Source organism: Brachypodium distachyon, chromosome 2, assembly GCF_000005505.3.
Source record: "Brachypodium distachyon strain Bd21 chromosome 2, Brachypodium_distachyon_v3.0, whole genome shotgun sequence".
Taxonomy (NCBI): Eukaryota; Viridiplantae; Streptophyta; class Magnoliopsida; order Poales; family Poaceae; genus Brachypodium; species Brachypodium distachyon.
The window spans coordinates 18,189,476-18,207,337 of record NC_016132.3 but is presented as its reverse complement, the minus strand read 5'-3'; the positions used below and the strand labels follow the sequence as shown (position 1 = coordinate 18,207,337).

Genomic DNA, 17,862 nt, shown 5'->3' with positions numbered 1-17,862 from the left:
GTTCCACGACTTCCGTTTCGCATCGCTTTCCTTTTGCTTTTTCTCCCTCCACCAGTGCATGCATCGTTCTAAGCTAGCCCCTTCTGCCGTAACCTAAGATTAAGGCCCCCTTCTTTCTTTTCAGCTCCCAGATACCAGCCAGCTGAAACAGAAAAGAAAAGAAAATTTCGCTAGGTCTGAAATTAGAAGCACATCTCAACTCACGTGTAAAAGGACCTGCTGGAATAAATCGTCCGAGACCAGCTTCCTGAGCTTCTCCGCACCAGCATTCCGACTATGTCCCCGCGACGAACCCTTATTACGGCAAAAATGCCACCGTCGAGTTCACTGCAAAGAACACCCACCCAATCCCCTCACGCTCGACGCCTCCCCATCGACAAACCCTAGTGGAGCTCCACTGTAGCCGCTGCTCCGATGGCCGCCTCGCTTCCTCCCCACCGTTTGCCGCCTTCTCCACCCCCCACCCACCCCCCAACCGGCACCTGCACCACCTTCTCGGGATCCGCCGCCGGCCTCCCCTTCTCCCATGTAGCAGACGCCTCCCACACCTCCTTCCACCAGCCGCTAGCATTCTTAGCCCTTCCCTCCGTGAGCCGCCAGCCGCCATTCTGCCGGCGGCCTTCCGGCCAGGAGCCGTCGCCGCCAACCCCATCTTCCCGGATCGCCACCCTGCCGGAGCAGTTCCGTTCTCCGTCCGCCGCCATCTGCCACGACATCGCCAACCAGACGAGGTCAACGTCCTCTCCGAACCACCGGTGGAACAGGTCCCCGTCCTCACCAACGTCCTGATCTTCTCATCGCATAAGTGTCAACACTCAATTTTTGCATTTGCTTCAATGAGAAAAATCTGAAGGTTTTCATGTGTGTATGAAGTGTCAGAAGCTCTGAAGATGGCATCTGTACAGTCTGATGATTTCTGAAGATGGCATCTGTACAGTCTGATAATTTCTGAAGATGGCAACAGTTGATTTAGTTTTTAAAATTTTCATCACGTTCTTGCATTATCATAAAAAATTGACGTGTAGTGTTTAGCAACGTTTTCAGTTATTACAGAGATATGAAACTTTGCGACGACTAAGGTATATAAAATATATCACTTTATTATGTTCAATTTCATCTCAATTGTCATTTATGTGGTAAAGAAATCCAAAATACTCCTTCCGTTTCATAATTCTTGTCGAAATATTACATGTATTTAGATGCTTTTTAAGAATAGATACATCTATTTTTTTGCAAATTTGAGATAAGAATTATGAAACGGACGTAGTAATATACTAATAACAAAACATGACATGATTGATATTTAGAGGCATTATAGACTTTTCCTAGTCGAATCAGACAACAAGCTGCATTTCGAAAAACTAAAAGAAGGAAACAGGGTAACTTCTTGAGGATTCGTGAGGCAACAGTTTCTCTCTGAAGCTGGTTTCTGAAAAGCTGCGGCCGAAAAGAAGGTGGCCGACAGCCGGCACACATGTGGTGATCGATGAATGTACGTGTAGGTACGCATCACAAAATCAGTTAAGCATAGTGGAGTACCTATGAGTTACGACGCGGGCGTACGTGCCCACAGTTCGCTGCCGTACGCCGACGCATGCACAGGCGCTACATACGGGCGAGTCAGGTCAGTCCATGCTGCGCCTGACTCCGGCGCATGGACGCAGAGAGCTACCGAGCCAGCTAGAGGCCACGGCCGGCCGGGTCGGTTCGATTCGATTCGTCGGTAGAGTTAATGGGACATGGCCGTACGTGGACCGGTCGACGTCGCGGCCCGCACCGCACGCACGCACGCATCGTAGGACCTGGCCATCATCACCCAAATGCTGTACTTAATGACTTTCTGTACAAACGACCTTGCAAAGAATTCTTCACCCAAATGCTGTTAATGACTTAATTAATTAACCTGTGAGTGCATGTCATGGCATGCAACGGTGACGCAGCAGCGAGCGAGACGGGCCCAAGCAGGTAATTAACCCCAGCAGCTAGCTAGCATGCATCGAGCATCCATGGATCGTCGGTCTATCAATCAGTCCTGCGCCGGTACGAACTGTGTGATCTAAAGGGGCACGGTCAAAAGGCACACGCCTGCTTCGAATATTGCGCCGATCCATGCATATATATCCAGCTAGCCGGCAAAATCTCTGGGGGCTCGGCTAGCTGTGCGCCACCATTTCCACGTCACCCCGGCCGATCTAGCTTTTCCCGCACAGACGACAATCAATGGTTCTGCAAGTGGCGCGCACAGTCGCCTACTTCTACTAGCCAGCTAGCTGCGCTAGCACGACGCATCGCTCGTCCTAGCCGGCTAGCCCTCGCATATAACTTAGCATCGATGACGGATCGCATCGTCTGGAAATATGCTATTTTGTCGAGAATAATTGCTGCCAGGCCAATGAGATTTTTAGAGTGTATGTAGAAAATAGTACCCGAACAGTACAGAATATATTTCCTACTTGGACATACAACGTCGTCCTTGACCGTTCGAGTTGTACACATGTGTGCCTATGTAGATGCCGTCCCGGCACGTTAGAGGAGCCAATTTTGTCGAGACCTACCAGACGTGACGACATGGCGCAATGGAGCCTGCAGTGCTCCACTACTGTAGCGCCTAGCTCTGGTAGCGAATAATGCGCGCACGCCGATGATGCATGGCTCATGGCTGGCAGGAGCGAGCTGAGAGACAGGTGCCGACACACGGCCGGGCAGGCATCTGTAAAGAACAGAGAAGGCCTGCGCCGCACTGCACTGCACAGACAGCCCGGTCGGCCGATCGATCACGTCGCTTGTCCGCGCCCGGCGACATGTCGGGACATTCCTTTCCGCCCCGGACGGACACACGTACGCCTCCGGTCCCTGCAGCTAGCCCACCCTGACTCCCTCCCCTGTGCCGCGGCCGGCACATGGCTGCCACGCTCGGTTCGCCGGCTAGCCATTTATTCCCACTCTCCGGCCCCCACGCGACACAGATCCAGTCTTCTTCCCGACCAGGCGGCCCGACCGACGGGAATGTCCGAACGTGCACGCCGAGTCGATCGGCCCGAACGGGAATGTTCGCCTCTCGTGCGGTCCAGTCTCTCGGCCGGACCGGCCTTTTTCCGATACCATTATTCTCTGCCGACAAAACTAATTTATGATCCAGCGGTGCGTGACGTGCGATGCGCCGCGATGACCGATTCATGGCTGAAATATATCGTCTGGTTAATTCGGAATGTGATCTAAGCATGCGTCGATCCAAATGTATAGTGGTTTTAGCACCCGACCGGTGCAAGAGAAAAAATCACTTACTGGCCAAGTGCCCGTGCGTTGTAACAGAGAGACAAAAACAACAATAATGTATACATGATTCGAGATTTCGCAGACAACAATAATGTGTACATGATTAGAGATTTGCGGTTGGTGAATATGAAGAGAATCATTTTCAACAAAATTATGCATCAATAGCTAGATATAAAAGATTCGTACATTCGTGCACTTTTCTAGATACATTTTGCATTTGCTCCGGACATCTTTCAGTTTCCTGCGGTGGAAGGCTGAAAAGATGAACTCATCAAGGCTTTACATATGACAACCAACCAGATTGAGATCTCAGTGGCTTTATTGCAAATATGTTTTCACCATGACTCATATAATGCATCTTGGAATATTATATCATTCTTGCTAGAGTGACCACCTCTTTTTTTCGTAGCCCAGACCTCTCCTTCACCAGCATGATGACCTGGAAGCATAATGCAGAGCCAAATAAAATGCAAAATCAATGCATGTTCTCACATTCATCATAAAAGCTTTACCCAATTATAGCAGTAGTTTTGGTATGATAGAAACCCTGACAGAGCATGTTTAATTGCAGATGTAACTACTGCTAAGTAGTTCTTATTGGTCCACAACCAAGTGGATTTTGGCAGCAACATGGAGTATATGTCAATGACCTGCTCAGGAAGGTTATTAGAGAGAAAAATTAAGGCAATGAAAATATGGTAATATGGTCCACAACCAAGGAACATATTGCTTCATATGCAAAATAACAACTCCCAACTTTTTCATAATGGTTCAGTTGGAACAACAATCACATTCAGATCTTATAGGTCTGCTAGAACGCCACAAGCCCACAACCCTTCAATCATCAAACGTGCTGCCTGAAGATATGAGTAAAACAGAGAAACCTTACCTTTTAGATACTTCCATGTTGTTCGCTGCGACACATAACGAACCGTAATCTGAAATGTAGAACAGAAGAACAAGCAAGGACTTTTACCTTGGATAGGAGAAACAAAATAGCAAGTAAAGGTCTTCTAGGCCAAGCTTTAAACTTGTACAATATTTAGGTTAGGTTTCCATTTAGGAGCGTAGTAACTGCATAAACGCCCTCAAGTCACGTCACCTTATTTGGGGCTCCTGGTGCAAAGCTGAATAGGCTTACAGGATAGGCCAGGAAGCCCGGGGGGTGTTCTGTGATGCAAAGAGTTCCCCGTAAGCCATATAAATGAAAAATGAATATAACAATAAATTAAATCTCTACATCTTGGATTGAAATAAAAAAGAGTTGATCAAAGTCGCTGAAAATGAAAATCACAGCAAAAATAGAAACATGCACATCAGATTTGCTATCAATTTGTACCAGAAATAAAAATAGGCCATGTTGAAAGCAACTTATTGAAAATCTTGTAGCAACACAGACAAAGTTGTATTAATCAGAGCACTCTTTCTTTTCATCTATGTCTGTATTGCAAGGGGTAGGAAGGAAAATGGCAGATCATATAGAGAGAAAATAGACCACAAAAGAGAGAATAATTAGATTGAGATGTCCTACTACAGAATGGGCAAAACTTAGACGCACTGCATATGGACTTCTGTTGAAGCGATGCATACGTCCTGCACTTGGCAAGTCCATGCGCTGGGCGATTCCAACTAACTAACACCTAAATACATAAAGCAATTGCAAGTAGCAGAACATAAGATGATTTTGCAAGTGCCTAAATACCTAAGTACCTTAGAAATTGGAACATCAGTTGAGAGCTCAGGCATCGTCGCAGGCATGTCAATTAACGAAGCCACACCTGAATCATCCCCACGAGCTCGTCGTCAGACTTCTCCTGTGCCCTTGTCACTGCAGCCGCAGCCGCGTCCGCGTCTTCCCCCTCGTCGATAGACACGAGGCGGAGGCCCTTAGAAATGGACTCCAGGTCGGTGCCGTCGTCCACAACGGACCCATCAGCCTCCACCACGATCTGCACGGGCAGTCACCACTCTGCATCAGCAGCACGCTCGGATGATCCCGGAAAGGAGGAGCGGTCGAGGAGGGAGCGAACCTTCTGGAGGTCGGGCGAGACGGAGGTGAGGGAGAAGATCTGGAAGTGGAGGACGTCGAGGCTGTCCTCCGTGTCGTACTCGACCGCGTGCTCCTCGGCCTCCCACTCGCCGCCGGGGGCCTGCCGGACCACGAACCTGCGCGCTACCCTCACGTTGCCTCTCGGTGGACCTACCTACCTACGGTTGGGGGCTGAGGGGAGGCGGAGGATAGCAGGGGCCGGGACGACGCGACGGCGGAGGAGAGGGGGCTGCGGGCACGATGCGAGCGGTGGCGGCTCGGGGATGGGGGAGAGAGAGATGGGATCGTGTAGGGGAGAGAGAAATCGAAAGTTTTTTTTAGGGAATCAGAGGGGATGCGGGCGCGATTGATTCGGTAAGCCCACCAAGGGAATCGGTAGGGAATCGGTAGTAAGAGGGATTCGCTCGTGCGAGGGAGGAGGAGGATGTACATGCACTAACATAGTAAAAGAATAGTAAAGACACGTACACCAATGGTAGTCTCCCCACGCTTGATATGACTTTCCTTGTGCATGGAGGCGTCGCGCAGACAGCAGACGAGGATCGATGTCGTCAGCTAAATTACACGCGCGTTCGTTGGGACAAGTGTGTGCGTGCACGAACGAGCGAGTGTCCCCTCCGCGGCGTGCATGTGCCAAACAGCTTTGTACGTACGCTAATTGCTTCGGTATCGAAAAGGGCAATTATACACGTTTCCGCTTCTACCCTTTTGCGGCAGCTTTGTACGTGTACGTTCGTGCGACGATTCTTTTGGCAAGTTCGTCCAAGAAGCAAGATGAAGTTGGATGTAAAAAGCGTTCCCGTTTGGGTGGTATAATTCATCCGCCGTCGTCATCAGGCTCTACTTGCATATTCGTGGCTTTTGTTTTTGCAAAACAAAACAAAATCACGGCCTTGCTTTTTTAAACGAACACACATATTATTCTCGATAAAACTGAAAACTCCATCTTGCTTCTTCGACGAAGTTGCTAAAAATCATGCTTGCACGAGCTGCGACGTAGGTTTTGAAAAGCCGTTGAGCCGTCCACCTCTGTTAGTGAGAACTAAGTTCGTAGGACGCAACATGGCCAGGACACACCATGCAAGAGAAGCTATAGAAACACCTCTCCATCGTTGAATTGCAAGGAAAAAACAAACACAAGAAAACATGTCACGAGAACCACTCACTCCATGTAATATGTCGCAACACCTACACCAAGACGATGACAGAGCCTGGACACCAATCTTCTACATGACGCCGTCCCTCTCGCCGAGACGTCACCGTCAAGAACACACCAAGCTAACGAAAAATGTAGCAAAACTTTACCAGACGTTGATCCATAGTTTCCGGTATCTCAATGCCAAATTGTTTGTCAAAGACGAAGCTTCTGCCTGGCTAAGGTTTAACTTCATGTGGCGGCTCTCAGCAAATTTTGGCCTAGCTTAGAAGATTTTTTTTTTTGTTTTGAAGAGGAGCTCCGAATGATCTTTTGGTCGATCACAATTCACACGGTACTGCACGATCTACTTTTTTTTTGAGGGGGTACTGCACGATCTACTGGGTCGCGCTCGCGCGACGCCTGCTGCCTCTGGGCGATCCGGCATGAGCAGCGGGTCGCCTGCGTTATGCAGGACCGCTTTGATGGGCCAACTCCAGCGAACGGGAGCCCCAGACGCTGGGCCGTCGAGCTCCACTCCAATCCAGGACGGTGCGTGCTCTCAAAGAAAGAAAGACAAAATCCAGGATTGGAGTGGAGCTTCGCGCGCGCGTCTGTCCTGAGGCTTTTGGGCTGCATGCGTAGTTGTGACAAGAGCTTATTCGCTGTGGCCTATTGGGCTGCAAGAAGAAGAATATCGAGCCAGTGCGCGGTGGCCTATTGGGCTGCAAGAAGAAGAATATCGAGCCAGTGCGCGGTGGCCTATTGGGCTGCAAGAAGAAGAATACCCAGCTTGTGCGAGGCCCCAATCGCAGCAGCGGGAAGGGTAGAAATGTTTTTATTTTTACCAGTGCTTAAAATCAACAAATGACTTGCTTTCCCCCGATTTCAGGACCAGGAGAATGGCATCTAATCAGCAGGGAACGTGTTCGTCTGCAGAGAAGGAGCACGCATGCTGAAGTTCCGTCCACATCTTCATCTACAGCCGTTGACTAGCTATCTGGCCAGGCGCCCAGGCAGGTCCTGCTCCCTTGCATGTCCATGGAACCAGAGCTTTTGTTAAAGGACAATCGCGGACAATCTGGTCAAATCTCTTTCAGTTTCAGGGAGTGGTAGTCGGGCTCAATAAGCTCTGAAAGGATCTTTGGAAGGACCAATACTTGGTTTTCGTTGATTTCCCTCGTTGACCTAGGCAGAGGTTTTGCACTACTTCGCCGACCAACTTTTTGTTGTTTCCTGCTACACATGGACATGGTCCGTCTACGAAAATATCTCGTACGCGTCGCAGAGTTGACAACTTGAGATGGATGGCTGGCCAAGACTGAAAGTCACTAATGAGTCAAAGGGTCAGATTTAGCTCTGGTAAAGTGTTGGGGATTAATTAATTAAGTAAAACCGTCAGAAAAGAACAGTCCTGTCAATTAAGTGATTGCGTCACCGAAGGAGACCTGGTTGATGAACTTGTTGTCGACTTCTTAATAGCTACATAGAGGCACGGTGCAAGGTTTATTTGTTGCCAGGTCTTTACTGGAGTACTTCAGAAACAGGGTTCTGAAAGTCGACCTTATAGTTTCATAACGTGCTAAAGGTACTACTACTAACAGACATCCCCAAACTAATTTTGTTGAACTTTTCATCTAGTAATCTCTTACGGAGTACTCCTTCCGTTCCATAATTCTTGTCGAAATATTACATGTATCTAGACGGTTTTAGAAATAGATACATTCATTTTTGAGCAAATTTAAGACAAGAATTATGAAACGGAGAGAGCAGTACATTACAGTACTGCGATCCCTTCCTCTGTGTGCTAATAATTCAGTAACAAGGAAAGTCGGTGCTGTGGCTGGGAGATCCTTACGTAATGTCCACAGCTAGAGAGAGACATGTCGAGCTTCGTAGGTGGAAGACGAGATGCGTCTTTGCCTTAGTTAAACAGGCCGCAAAGTCTAAACCAGCCGAAGGTTTCCTCGCAGTCGCAATGCAGCGGTTGCTTCCTACTAGCTCCGAACCACCGCTGTCCATATCCTAATGGACTTGCGAGTGGTTATTAGAGTCTTCTTGCCAAAGGTGACACGCGCTCCTCAACCAGTTCGATATCCTAGTTCTGCGTATGCAAATTAAACTGCCCCTGCCTGCCTCCGAGATCCTCCGGCTAGCTTCCAGACTCCCAATTAAGTCATCAAACTGAACCAGCGAGCTTGCTGTTCAAGCCGGTGGTGTCTGCCTGCAGGTGATCTATATTGACGCGAGACAAAGGTCAAAAAAAGAAAAGGTCAGATGTACAGGAGCTAGGAGGAGGAGCACTGTATATCAAGCAACAGGAGAAAGATGCGAATCGCGAATGGACTATACGGGTGGCGCAGGCAGAGCGGTGGCGGTCGATTTCGGTGCCGGCTTTGACTCCATCCGGCCGGGAAACCAACCAATCGGTCGGCCGTCCCACGTACGTATACACGGTCACGGCGCGTGGTGCCCACGACATCCTGAGTCGCCATTACAGCGTGGACTTGTGGCCGTGCGTTCTTCTGACTAATCTGAGATGAATAATCGCTTTTCAGGATTATTCCCGGGCCCCGGCCGGCTACGTATAATAGTGCGTTTAGGGTGCACGTTTGTCTGCAGAGATTTGATCGAATCAGCTAGAAGCTGAGCTGACTAGCTAGCAGCTGCGTGGCCATAACTAATGGCCGTTGCTTTACACTTAAAAAACACACACAGCGCGTTCCTGCTTTACTTGCTCGCGAACAATGCAATGATGTCGCGTCCGGAGAGGAAGATTACACGCTCCAATGATCGATGCCTCGATGGCTGCTTGAAACCAGCAATGGTCGTCCAGAAAAAAGGGAATCGTCCTACCATTTTCTTCCTCCAACAAGGCAACAATTTTTGTCCTCCAATTTTCAAAGCCGGTCAATTTTCGTCCTCCAACTTTCTAAACCGGACATTTTTAATTAGTTACTCCGGTCGGTCCGAAGCAGTATCTTTGTCCACGTGGCCGGTTTTACTTCTTCTTCTCCAATGGGGCACCTTCATTTTCCATTCAAGTGAAGTCGTTGCCGTTGCTCCACCCATCATACCGCTCCGCGATCCCGCCCGCATTCGGCATCTTCGCTTGAGGTGTGGGCCTCTCTTTCCAACTCTGGTGGCCGCGCTGCCCTTGAAGCCTCCCCGCCTCACTAACGCCACCGCCCATGCCTTGGCACCCACACCTAGAGCCTCCCCGCGACGGAGCTTGACGCCGCCAGCCGCCCATCATCGTCGTTCTGGCTCCTCCAATGGCCGAGGCAATGGCCCCGGCCCACTCAGATTCACCCGTGTACGTAGCTCGCCACCAAGTAGCCAACCACCACCGCGGCAATCCCTCACCGTCGCCGGAATGGACAAAGAAGGTGGTGCAGTTGAGATGAGTAAAACCGGACACGTGGACAGAAAAACCACTTCAGGTTGACGGAGGGACGGAAATTGTCCGGTTTTGAAAGTTAGAGGACGAAAAAAGTACGTTTTTTTAAGGGACGGAAAACGAACATTTCGACAAGCCGAGGGACGTGTACTTTTCTGGACGGACTCTTTTCCTGCTAGATGGCTCTTTTTTCTGCTAGTTAGACTAATTTCAACTCTCAGGTCAGCAAGGGTCCAAGGATTTCTCTAGCATCAGCACTGCTCAAGGACGCAGTGCGCATGCCTGTTCCTTGACTTCGGGGCCTCCGGCCACGCGAGAGCTAGCTAAGTATTCTACTCTAATCAAAGTCAAGAAATCAACGGAAAGAGAGGCCCTGAACGACCATATATAAACTAGCCACTGCACTTCAGCCCCATCGACTCAAAGGTCAGAACTCACAAGTCAATATAGTCATCAGAAGTCCGAATCCCCTCGTGCCCCCGAGTTCACTAATATTCGCAGTCTGCCATAAACACCGGCGCGCGATCGATCGATCCGTTTAGCTTGATCGATCTATTCGATCACCATGGCAGAGGAGTGGTGGAGCGGTGCACGCACCGGCGGCGGCGCGCCGGCGTGCTCCAGGACGGCGCCGGCGCCGGCCACCGAGTCACCGACCAGTAGGAATTCGGTGGCTTCGTCCCAGCCTGCAGGTTTCCCTGTCGATCACACCGCCGCGTCCTTCGCCCTCGCTGATCCAGACATGGATTGGACGCGAGCCTTCATGTAACTAAGTGCAGAAATCATTCAAGCTATAATCCACCTCGATTGGTCCCCAGTTCTCCATAATTCCATCAATTAAGCTTTTGATGTATCTTTGGTTCCATGCATGGCGCGGCTAGCAGGGACGGGAAAGCAGCGGAATCCGAGCAGCACCCCACGAGCTTCAACGCGCTGCTCGGCCTCCAAGGCGACGCCAGCCGCCAATTCCTGCTCGATCAAGCAGCGTTGTTGCAGCAGCCCGGCGTGTCGTCCCTGCAATACGCGGACAGCCGGCCGTCGATGACGCCGTTCTGCTCGCAGCAGCAGCAGTTGCCGGGCGGCGGCTTCTTCATCAGCTCGTCGTCGGGGATCTTCGGATCATCTCCTGGGCCGCCGCCCGAACACATCAAGGTCTTACTTACAGTGACCAGCCAGCCTGATCTAATCGAGATTGCAAGGTTGCAGAACGTATCAATTAACTAGGGTTTTCTGATTGAATCTCATGCAGTCCAATACCGGGCCTGCAGCTGTTCAGGTTCATCAGGACGCTTGCTCGTCGTCGGCCACGAAGAGAAATGGCGCCGGCGCTGGCTCGCCCGTGGCATCGAAGAAGCCACGGATCGACACGCCGTCGCCGTTGCCGACTTTCAAGGTACTCACTAGCCGAGCGATCAGATTTTCCCCTTCTGAATTACAATTTCCGCCCTTCGATCTGAATTACATTTTCCACCTTAATTTAAATTAAAATATTATCACCCGCAATTTTTTTTTAAAATATTATCATGCTCTAGCCTCTGGCGTCAAGGCGTCAACTGGATTATGATTGCTTTCGATTCTCATCGGCAGGTGAGGAAAGAGAAGCTCGGGGACAGAATCACTGCGCTCCAGCAACTCGTCTCGCCTTTCGGGAAGGTATATATCCACCGGGCCATTTTTCCTTTGTTTTCCTGCACGCCCTACTAGTACTTTGTATTAATATTTTTCTCTCCCTTTTCACTTCTGTTTGTAGTTTATACTCTGATGAAATAATACATCTGTAAGTTGGTGAGTATATTAACCTTTTGTATCCTTTTCGATCGACCCTTTAGACGGACACCGCATCGGTTCTTCACGAGGCCATCGGGTACATCAAGTTCCTTCACGATCAAGTCGCCGTGAGTACCCCGATTCCCTATTGAGATCGATGCTCCAAGAGAAATTTATGCTATTGTGCTACTAGCATTTGATTCCCAAAAGGCACAAGTTGTCTCTCATGATGATGAATTAACACGTAAGCCGTTGGGTTTATCTCTGCAGTCTTTGAGCTCTCCGTACTTGAGCAGCTGTGGCCGCGCCCTGCAGGACCAGCACCAACTGCAGGTATGTAGTATGCATACATGTACTAAAAAAGTGGAGTATACTAATTATTTGAGAGTTCAATCAGCAATTACTTCAGATTGTGTTTTGTTACTCCGCTGTGTTGGGTTTCCTTGCAATAACAAATCAACAATTGCATTTTTTCTCATGAGCTAGGGTTCCATTAAAGTCGACGGGAAGGCGAAGGAGGACCTGCGGAGCCGAGGCCTGTGCCTCGTCCCGGTGGCGAGCACTTACACGGTGGCGAACGAGGCGGCGCCAGAGTTCTGGAACCCTACCTTCGGAGTTGGAGGCACATTTCGATAGCCATTCATGATTCATGTAGTAGCTAGCATGCATGTAGCTAGAGGTATATGCGTGTGTAGTGTGTGTGCTAAGTTAAGCAATGTGTACTCATGCCAGTAAATCAGTACAGCTAGTGTTTAATCAAAAGCAACCAGCAGTGTGTTGTATAAGTGAAATAAATGTCTAGATCATTTAATGGAAGAAAAGCAAGAGCAGCAGTAAAAATAGGGGAGATATATATACTTGAAAGAGAATTTTAATTACGTGCTAGGAGTAGGAAGGCAAGTCTTCAAAGACAGGTCAATTTAATTAACATCAAGGATATGTTTGTTGGGACTGGCAGCCTGGTAGAGAAGAACCATATGCCACCGTATATATAAGATAACAAGAGCAACTTTCCGAAGGAATAATGCCATACTAGTATTGTATTGGCAAGTTAATTGTGGTGGGAGGGGAATGTTGGAACAGGTGCAAACATTTGAAAGAAATTGGAGGGTTTGGTTTTGGATGCAGCCTGAGCAGTTGATGATAATAAAGTAAACTCTAATGTCAATTTCTTCAACAACAACAAAAGAACAATAGAAGTGTACCCTCGTGTTTAAGTTCTAGAATTACCAAGTGAGGCCATCTGCTCCTTTTTATTTGTCTCAAACTTTCATAACAGTTGGTTTCGTTAGTGAATTCAGAGAACTAATTTTGTGAAAATAAAAGATTAGTTGGTGTAGCTCGTACAAGGTTTTCTCTGCATGACGCACTGGAAACATATTTGCTAGCTTCCAAATATTTGATTTGTTTGGCTGTGTTTCGATGCAGAGGCTGGGAAGGCCCCTTTTCGAGTTTTTTTATTTGTGCTTCTGAAGCTCTTCAGAAATAACATGTCAATGGATATATAATGTGATATGTCCCTTTAAAACAGAGCAATTTCTCCTCATTTCTGTATTGCAGATCTGCTACTACTCCTACTTACGTCATTAAGCAACGCAGTCTTGGTATAGCATCTAGGATCGTTCGTTAATTCTTTCACGAAAAGATTGCATCCTTGACTACAATGCACTAGCGTCCTCTTTTGAGTAGTACTACTACTAACTAAACTAAGTAGCTAGGAGCCTAGGACGTCTTCCACAGATGTTACTATCTCCTGATGTGTCTCCTAATTTTTTTTCTTCATTGTCTCTGCATGCAAGTCAAAGAGGGTAAACATGCATTGATCCCATCAAATGCAATAATGCCCCATCAGAAATACAGAGGCATATTAACTTCTACATGGCCAACCACATCTTTGACTTACTTTTCCTTCAGCTGCCTGTCCAGAGAGTGCGCCGGCTTGGGCCATATGGTTGGTTTGGCACCACATGATTCCACATAAAAACACTCATGGACCCTCGAGTACGTCTTAATCCTCCTCTTAATATCAAATCATACAATCATGGAACATTTAACCTCGTTGGTCAACTACGTGCTGTCAATCTTGTCAATTGCCACTGGCTTGGGCCATGAGCAGGGCCATCAAAACAAAGCTTCAGCAAGCCTTGCAAGGGGAGTTTTAACGCAACAACGATTTCGGCCCATAATAAGCTTTATACGGTGCTTATGGGATTTAATTAAGCCTGTCGACTAAGGCGCATCAACGAGCTCCAAATCTTTATTCAGTTCAGAATCATCACTGGATTATACCCAGAATACATTACTAACATGATATGGTATAGATTATATAGAAGCACAAAATTCACTTACAAACTTTACAACCAGTTCAATCAAAGCCAATCACATCGACCCGCATCACGCATGTTGCAAAGTAAGTTCCACAGATACAGATAACAGCAGCAGCAGCAGACAGCGGCGAAGGAGCTGCAGCTGATCAAACATTCAAGCGGAGGAACCCTTGAGCTTCTTGGTGATGCCGGCGAAGTACTTGCCCTGGTGGAAGGCGTGCTCCAGCTCCATCTCCGTCGGCCACCTGGACCCGTCCCCGGCGAACGTGCCGGCGCCGTACGGGCTGCCGCCCTGCACCTTGTCCATGTCGAACAGCTTGGCGCCGAACGTGTACCCGACCGGCACGAACACCATCCCGTGGTGCGTCAGCTGGGTCACCGCCGTCAATGGGGTGGTCTCCTGCCCGCCGCCCTGGGTGCCCGTGCTGTAGAAGACGCCGGCCGGCTTGCCCGCGAGGCTCTGCTCGCGCCACAGGCCGCCCGTCGCGTCGAAGAAGGCCTTCATCTGCGACGCCATCATGCCGAACCTCGTCGGGAACCCGAAGAGCACGCCGTCGGCCTCGGCAAGCTCTTGCGGCGTGATTGTCGGCACGTCGGTCTTTGGAGGAGCGCCCATCTTGCCGAGCACTTCCTCAGAGAGGATTTCAGGGACCTGTCGAGTGGTGAAGTGAATATATATGAGTTCGAGTGGTGTTCATGAAATTTATGCACAATAAATTTCGATTGCATAAATTAGATGTGACTTCAGACTCTGTAGTACACTAATTCTTGGAACTCACAGTGAGAGATCACATCGTTTCAAGTTTCAACTGATTAACTGAGCCTGAGCTACAAGGTTGCTGAGACTGACCTGCCACACTTTAACTTCTACGCCTTCAACAGAGGAGGCACCTTTCTTGATCTCATCAGCTAGTTTAGCAACATGACCATACATGGAGTAATACCTGTCAGAAATTTGGTAATCATTATACTCCTTTCTTTATCGATGCACAAGAAGCAAGACACAATGATATGTCTTGTCTGATAAAACATCAATCTCTATGACTTTCTGTTATGCGCATTTGAGGGAACTTTAGGAACAGCGTCAGGCTTACGGAGAGAGAATGAGGACATCATGCACCAACTTGCATATTATGCGGAAATGTAAATCACTTAAACAACAAAGACACCTATGCGCAGAACTTCCACACAATTATATAGTTCAACTACAACTACTTCAGTAAAAGTTATGGCTGCAAGTTACTGTAGATGATGAAAGAGTTTGCTCCCAGACACCGAGTAAACAGAATACCATGTGTGGTAGTACAAATTATGACCTTGACAACGATGTAAAAAATGTTACTCCGTACTAATGATTTGCTTTCAGTTGTCAAGTATGCACAAAGTTTTAATAAAATAATCCTAGTGTTTCCCATCTTTTATTCAAAGGCTTCTAGATGCTTACTTTTGGTAGTTGGGCAATCCCATTCAGCCAGCAAAAAGAAAAAAAAACATGGCTCAGTTATAGTTTATGTTAGACAATGATAGGGTGGTTAGTTATGTGCTTAAGCATTCCTATAGATGTGACTTCAATAAAAGACGAGTGATGTGTACTGACACATAAAATGGTGTTTGCCAATAGCAGGATGCATGCATTGCACTAAGCACTGAACACTCAAATATGCTTGAGGACACTACTAATTTTCTGTTGGTCAAGAGCGACATCCTCAAAATGGTCATGCAGGTTCTCATTCTTTCAGGACAGGTTGTATTTACAGCCTATATATATTGAGAAACCCACTGGACTACCTGGTCATACTGTTGCATATATTAATTATTACGCATTGCCTGATTTCGTGGTTCAAATAAGCTTTGTTAAGACATGCATAAGTTTAGAAAAGGTGTCCATGTTGGTAGTCAGGTAGTGTAGCACTGAACTAGCAGCAAACATCCAGAACAGGGGACAGTTGGGTTGTAGTGCAAAATCCACTTGAACAGAAAATGGCATTTTTATTGCAGTGCTGTATTTGACAATTTTGTGTTTGTAAACTGAAAGAAGGTCATCAAAAGTTTAATTAAGTGAAAATAATAATATACAACATATTTATTCATGTACATACAAATCGCATTAGTCCTAGAAAAACTTGCAAGTTGCCCTTTTCTGAGCACTTCAAGCAGTGGCTGTCCTAAATAGTTTGTGGGAACAGGCGAATTGTTAAAGATATGGCATATTCTGGTTGTCATATAGGAAATCTTTCCCAAAGCAGCAGAACTTGTGGTGGTAGTAATCAAGGTTCTGTTCATCAGAAAGATATTAACCAAGGTGCTGATCGCATCCACTATCACTAGTAACCGCAAATGCACTGCAATCTCTACGCGTAAACTTTTGAAAAATTGTACTCCTACAATACAAGTACAGAAGTACTTCCTCCGATCCATAAAAAGTGTCGTCCACTTAGTACTCGGTACAAAATGGGCGACACTTTTTATGGATCGGAAGGAATAATAGAGAACCCAAATCATTGCAAAAACGCTGGTGAAGTCGCGGATGTCAGCCGCAGTGCAGACAACACGGATGTGCATTTCCCACGGCAAAGAGGGGGGAAATTTCAGGTAAAGGGAACAGTTCACGATTAGTGCAGGATCAGGTCCCCATCAGTTTCGGCATCGACCCCATCCTATGCAAGGACCACCACCAATCCACCATGGATACATGTCCTCACAGGCACAGCTAATAATTGATCTATAACAACTGCAAAAGTTATTCGCGACTAAATACTCTCTCAGTCTCCCCTCCACTAGTTTCAGTTCATTGAACCTAGACTCTCTGTGATCGAAACAGGATTCGCGCTAGATGCATCGACCGATGAACGTGAGCATTGCGAGAAGAAAATTTGAACACGGGTTATACGTTTCGATAAGAACAAAAGTAGGCACAGGATCATCAGCCATGTGTGATAAACATCAGTAGTATAAATGAATCAGTTAACATTCAGTTTCACATGCACGGGTGTAGTGGGGGGCAATAGCGAGGCGGTTCCAAGTAGGGAGTGGGTGCTTACACGACGTAGACCTTGACCGCCATTGGAGGCGCGCCGGAGCTCCGCGGATCTGAGATCTGGTCGGAGGAGGAGGACGGAGGGGTCAGTCTCAGGATGTTTAATGAGTTCGAGGAGGAGGATGGGGCAGGAGACAGTGTGGGGGTTGGAGAGGGGAGGATCGGGAGCATTTATAGGCCGGCTGGCCAGGCGGGGGTCTTGCCGTGCTTGGTTTTGGTTGACCTCCGAGGTCATCCAACCAAGTGCTGCCAAGCGGATCCGGGCACCCTGGTCGTGCCATTTGTGCAGTTGTGCTGCGTCACGCGCTGCTCGTCAGCAGAGTGTCCAGAGTTTTTTTTTTCGGGGAAGAGTGTCCGGAGTTATATGCTGCTGACAAGGGAAAAACCATAAAAATAAATTACGGGTACTACTCGGTCTCATATTAACTATCGAAATATTACATGTATATAGACGTATTTCAGTATATAGATACGTCTATTTTTAAATAGATTTGAATCAATTAATATGTGACGGATTGAGTATTACTCCTATATAAGTTAACTAAATGGTAGCAGGAAAAATGATACTCACTTCAGCCGGAATTACTTGTCAAAATATTAAATGCATCTAGACGCTTTTTACACATAGATACATCCGTATTTGGGCAAATTTGAGACAAGTAATACCGATCGGAGGGAGTAACAAAATGAAATGTTGATTTCGAGTCAAAACACTAATACCAGGATAAAAAATGGCTTCATGTATTCAAAACAATTAACATCATAGATTAAGAAGGAGGACAGTTGGGAGAGATGCCTTGTAATCCTGAATTTCAAAAAATTGAAGAAGGACCCTATAAACGTGGAGGAAGAGAGTATTATGTCCGTGTT

General features: G+C 47.6%; 3 protein-coding genes across 3 annotated transcripts; 1 reads left to right on the top strand and 2 right to left on the bottom strand.

The window, feature by feature from the left end:
- Window positions 1-3,324: 3,324 nt before the first annotated feature.
- Window positions 3,325-7,100, bottom strand: LOC104582622. Its single transcript, XM_014898552.2, has 7 exons — window positions 6,864-7,100; window positions 5,307-5,480; window positions 5,055-5,225; window positions 4,835-4,916; window positions 4,379-4,446; window positions 4,166-4,214; window positions 3,325-3,715 (listed from the first exon to the last, which is right to left on the bottom strand). Exons 1-7 carry the CDS (start codon window positions 7,098-7,100, stop codon window positions 3,612-3,614), a joined length of 885 nt encoding a protein of 294 aa, XP_014754038.1. The 3' UTR covers window positions 3,325-3,611.
- Window positions 7,101-9,660: 2,560 nt separating this feature from the next.
- LOC100841119 (transcription factor bHLH123) lies at window positions 9,661-12,477 on the top strand. Its single transcript, XM_003566021.4, has 7 exons — window positions 9,661-10,626; window positions 10,746-11,013; window positions 11,111-11,254; window positions 11,449-11,514; window positions 11,691-11,756; window positions 11,899-11,961; window positions 12,115-12,477. Exons 1-7 carry the CDS (start codon window positions 10,427-10,429, stop codon window positions 12,262-12,264), a joined length of 957 nt encoding a protein of 318 aa, XP_003566069.1. The 5' UTR covers window positions 9,661-10,426; the 3' UTR covers window positions 12,265-12,477.
- Window positions 12,478-13,858: 1,381 nt separating this feature from the next.
- LOC100824188 (NAD(P)H dehydrogenase (quinone) FQR1) lies at window positions 13,859-17,216 on the bottom strand. Its single transcript, XM_003568117.4, has 3 exons — window positions 16,997-17,216; window positions 14,806-14,899; window positions 13,859-14,607 (listed from the first exon to the last, which is right to left on the bottom strand). The coding sequence occupies exons 1-3, from the start codon at window positions 17,161-17,163 to the stop codon at window positions 14,110-14,112; spliced, it is 759 nt and encodes a 252-aa protein (XP_003568165.4). The 5' UTR covers window positions 17,164-17,216; the 3' UTR covers window positions 13,859-14,109.
- Between the last annotated feature and the right edge of the window lie 646 nt (window positions 17,217-17,862).

Bases quoted from the DNA above. Each gene is read 5' to 3' on its own strand.
- LOC100841119 (XM_003566021.4), top strand. From the start codon at position 10,427: ATGGCAGAGGAGTGGTGGAGCGGTGCACGCACCGGCGGCGGCGCGCCG. The intron at 11,757-11,898 runs GTGAGTACCCCG...TTATCTCTGCAG, and splicing joins TCCTTCACGATCAAGTCGCC to TCTTTGAGCTCTCCGTACTT. The intron at 11,962-12,114 runs GTATGTAGTATG...CTCATGAGCTAG, and splicing joins AGGACCAGCACCAACTGCAG to GGTTCCATTAAAGTCGACGG.
- LOC104582622 (XM_014898552.2), bottom strand. From the start codon at position 7,100: ATGCAGCCCAAAAGCCTCAGGACAGACGCGCGCGCGAAGCTCCACTCC. The intron at 5,481-6,863 runs GTAGATCGTGCA...AACCGTAGGTAG, and splicing joins CGTCGCGCGAGCGCGACCCA to GTAGGTCCACCGAGAGGCAA. The intron at 5,226-5,306 runs GTTCGCTCCCTC...CTGCCCGTGCAG, and splicing joins TCTCGCCCGACCTCCAGAAG to ATCGTGGTGGAGGCTGATGG.
- LOC100824188 (XM_003568117.4), bottom strand. From the start codon at position 17,163: ATGCTCCCGATCCTCCCCTCTCCAACCCCCACACTGTCTCCTGCCCCA. The intron at 14,900-16,996 runs GTAAGCACCCAC...AATTTCTGACAG, and splicing joins GCGGTCAAGGTCTACGTCGT to GTATTACTCCATGTATGGTC. The intron at 14,608-14,805 runs GTCAGTCTCAGC...ACCACTCGACAG, and splicing joins TAGAAGTTAAAGTGTGGCAG to GTCCCTGAAATCCTCTCTGA.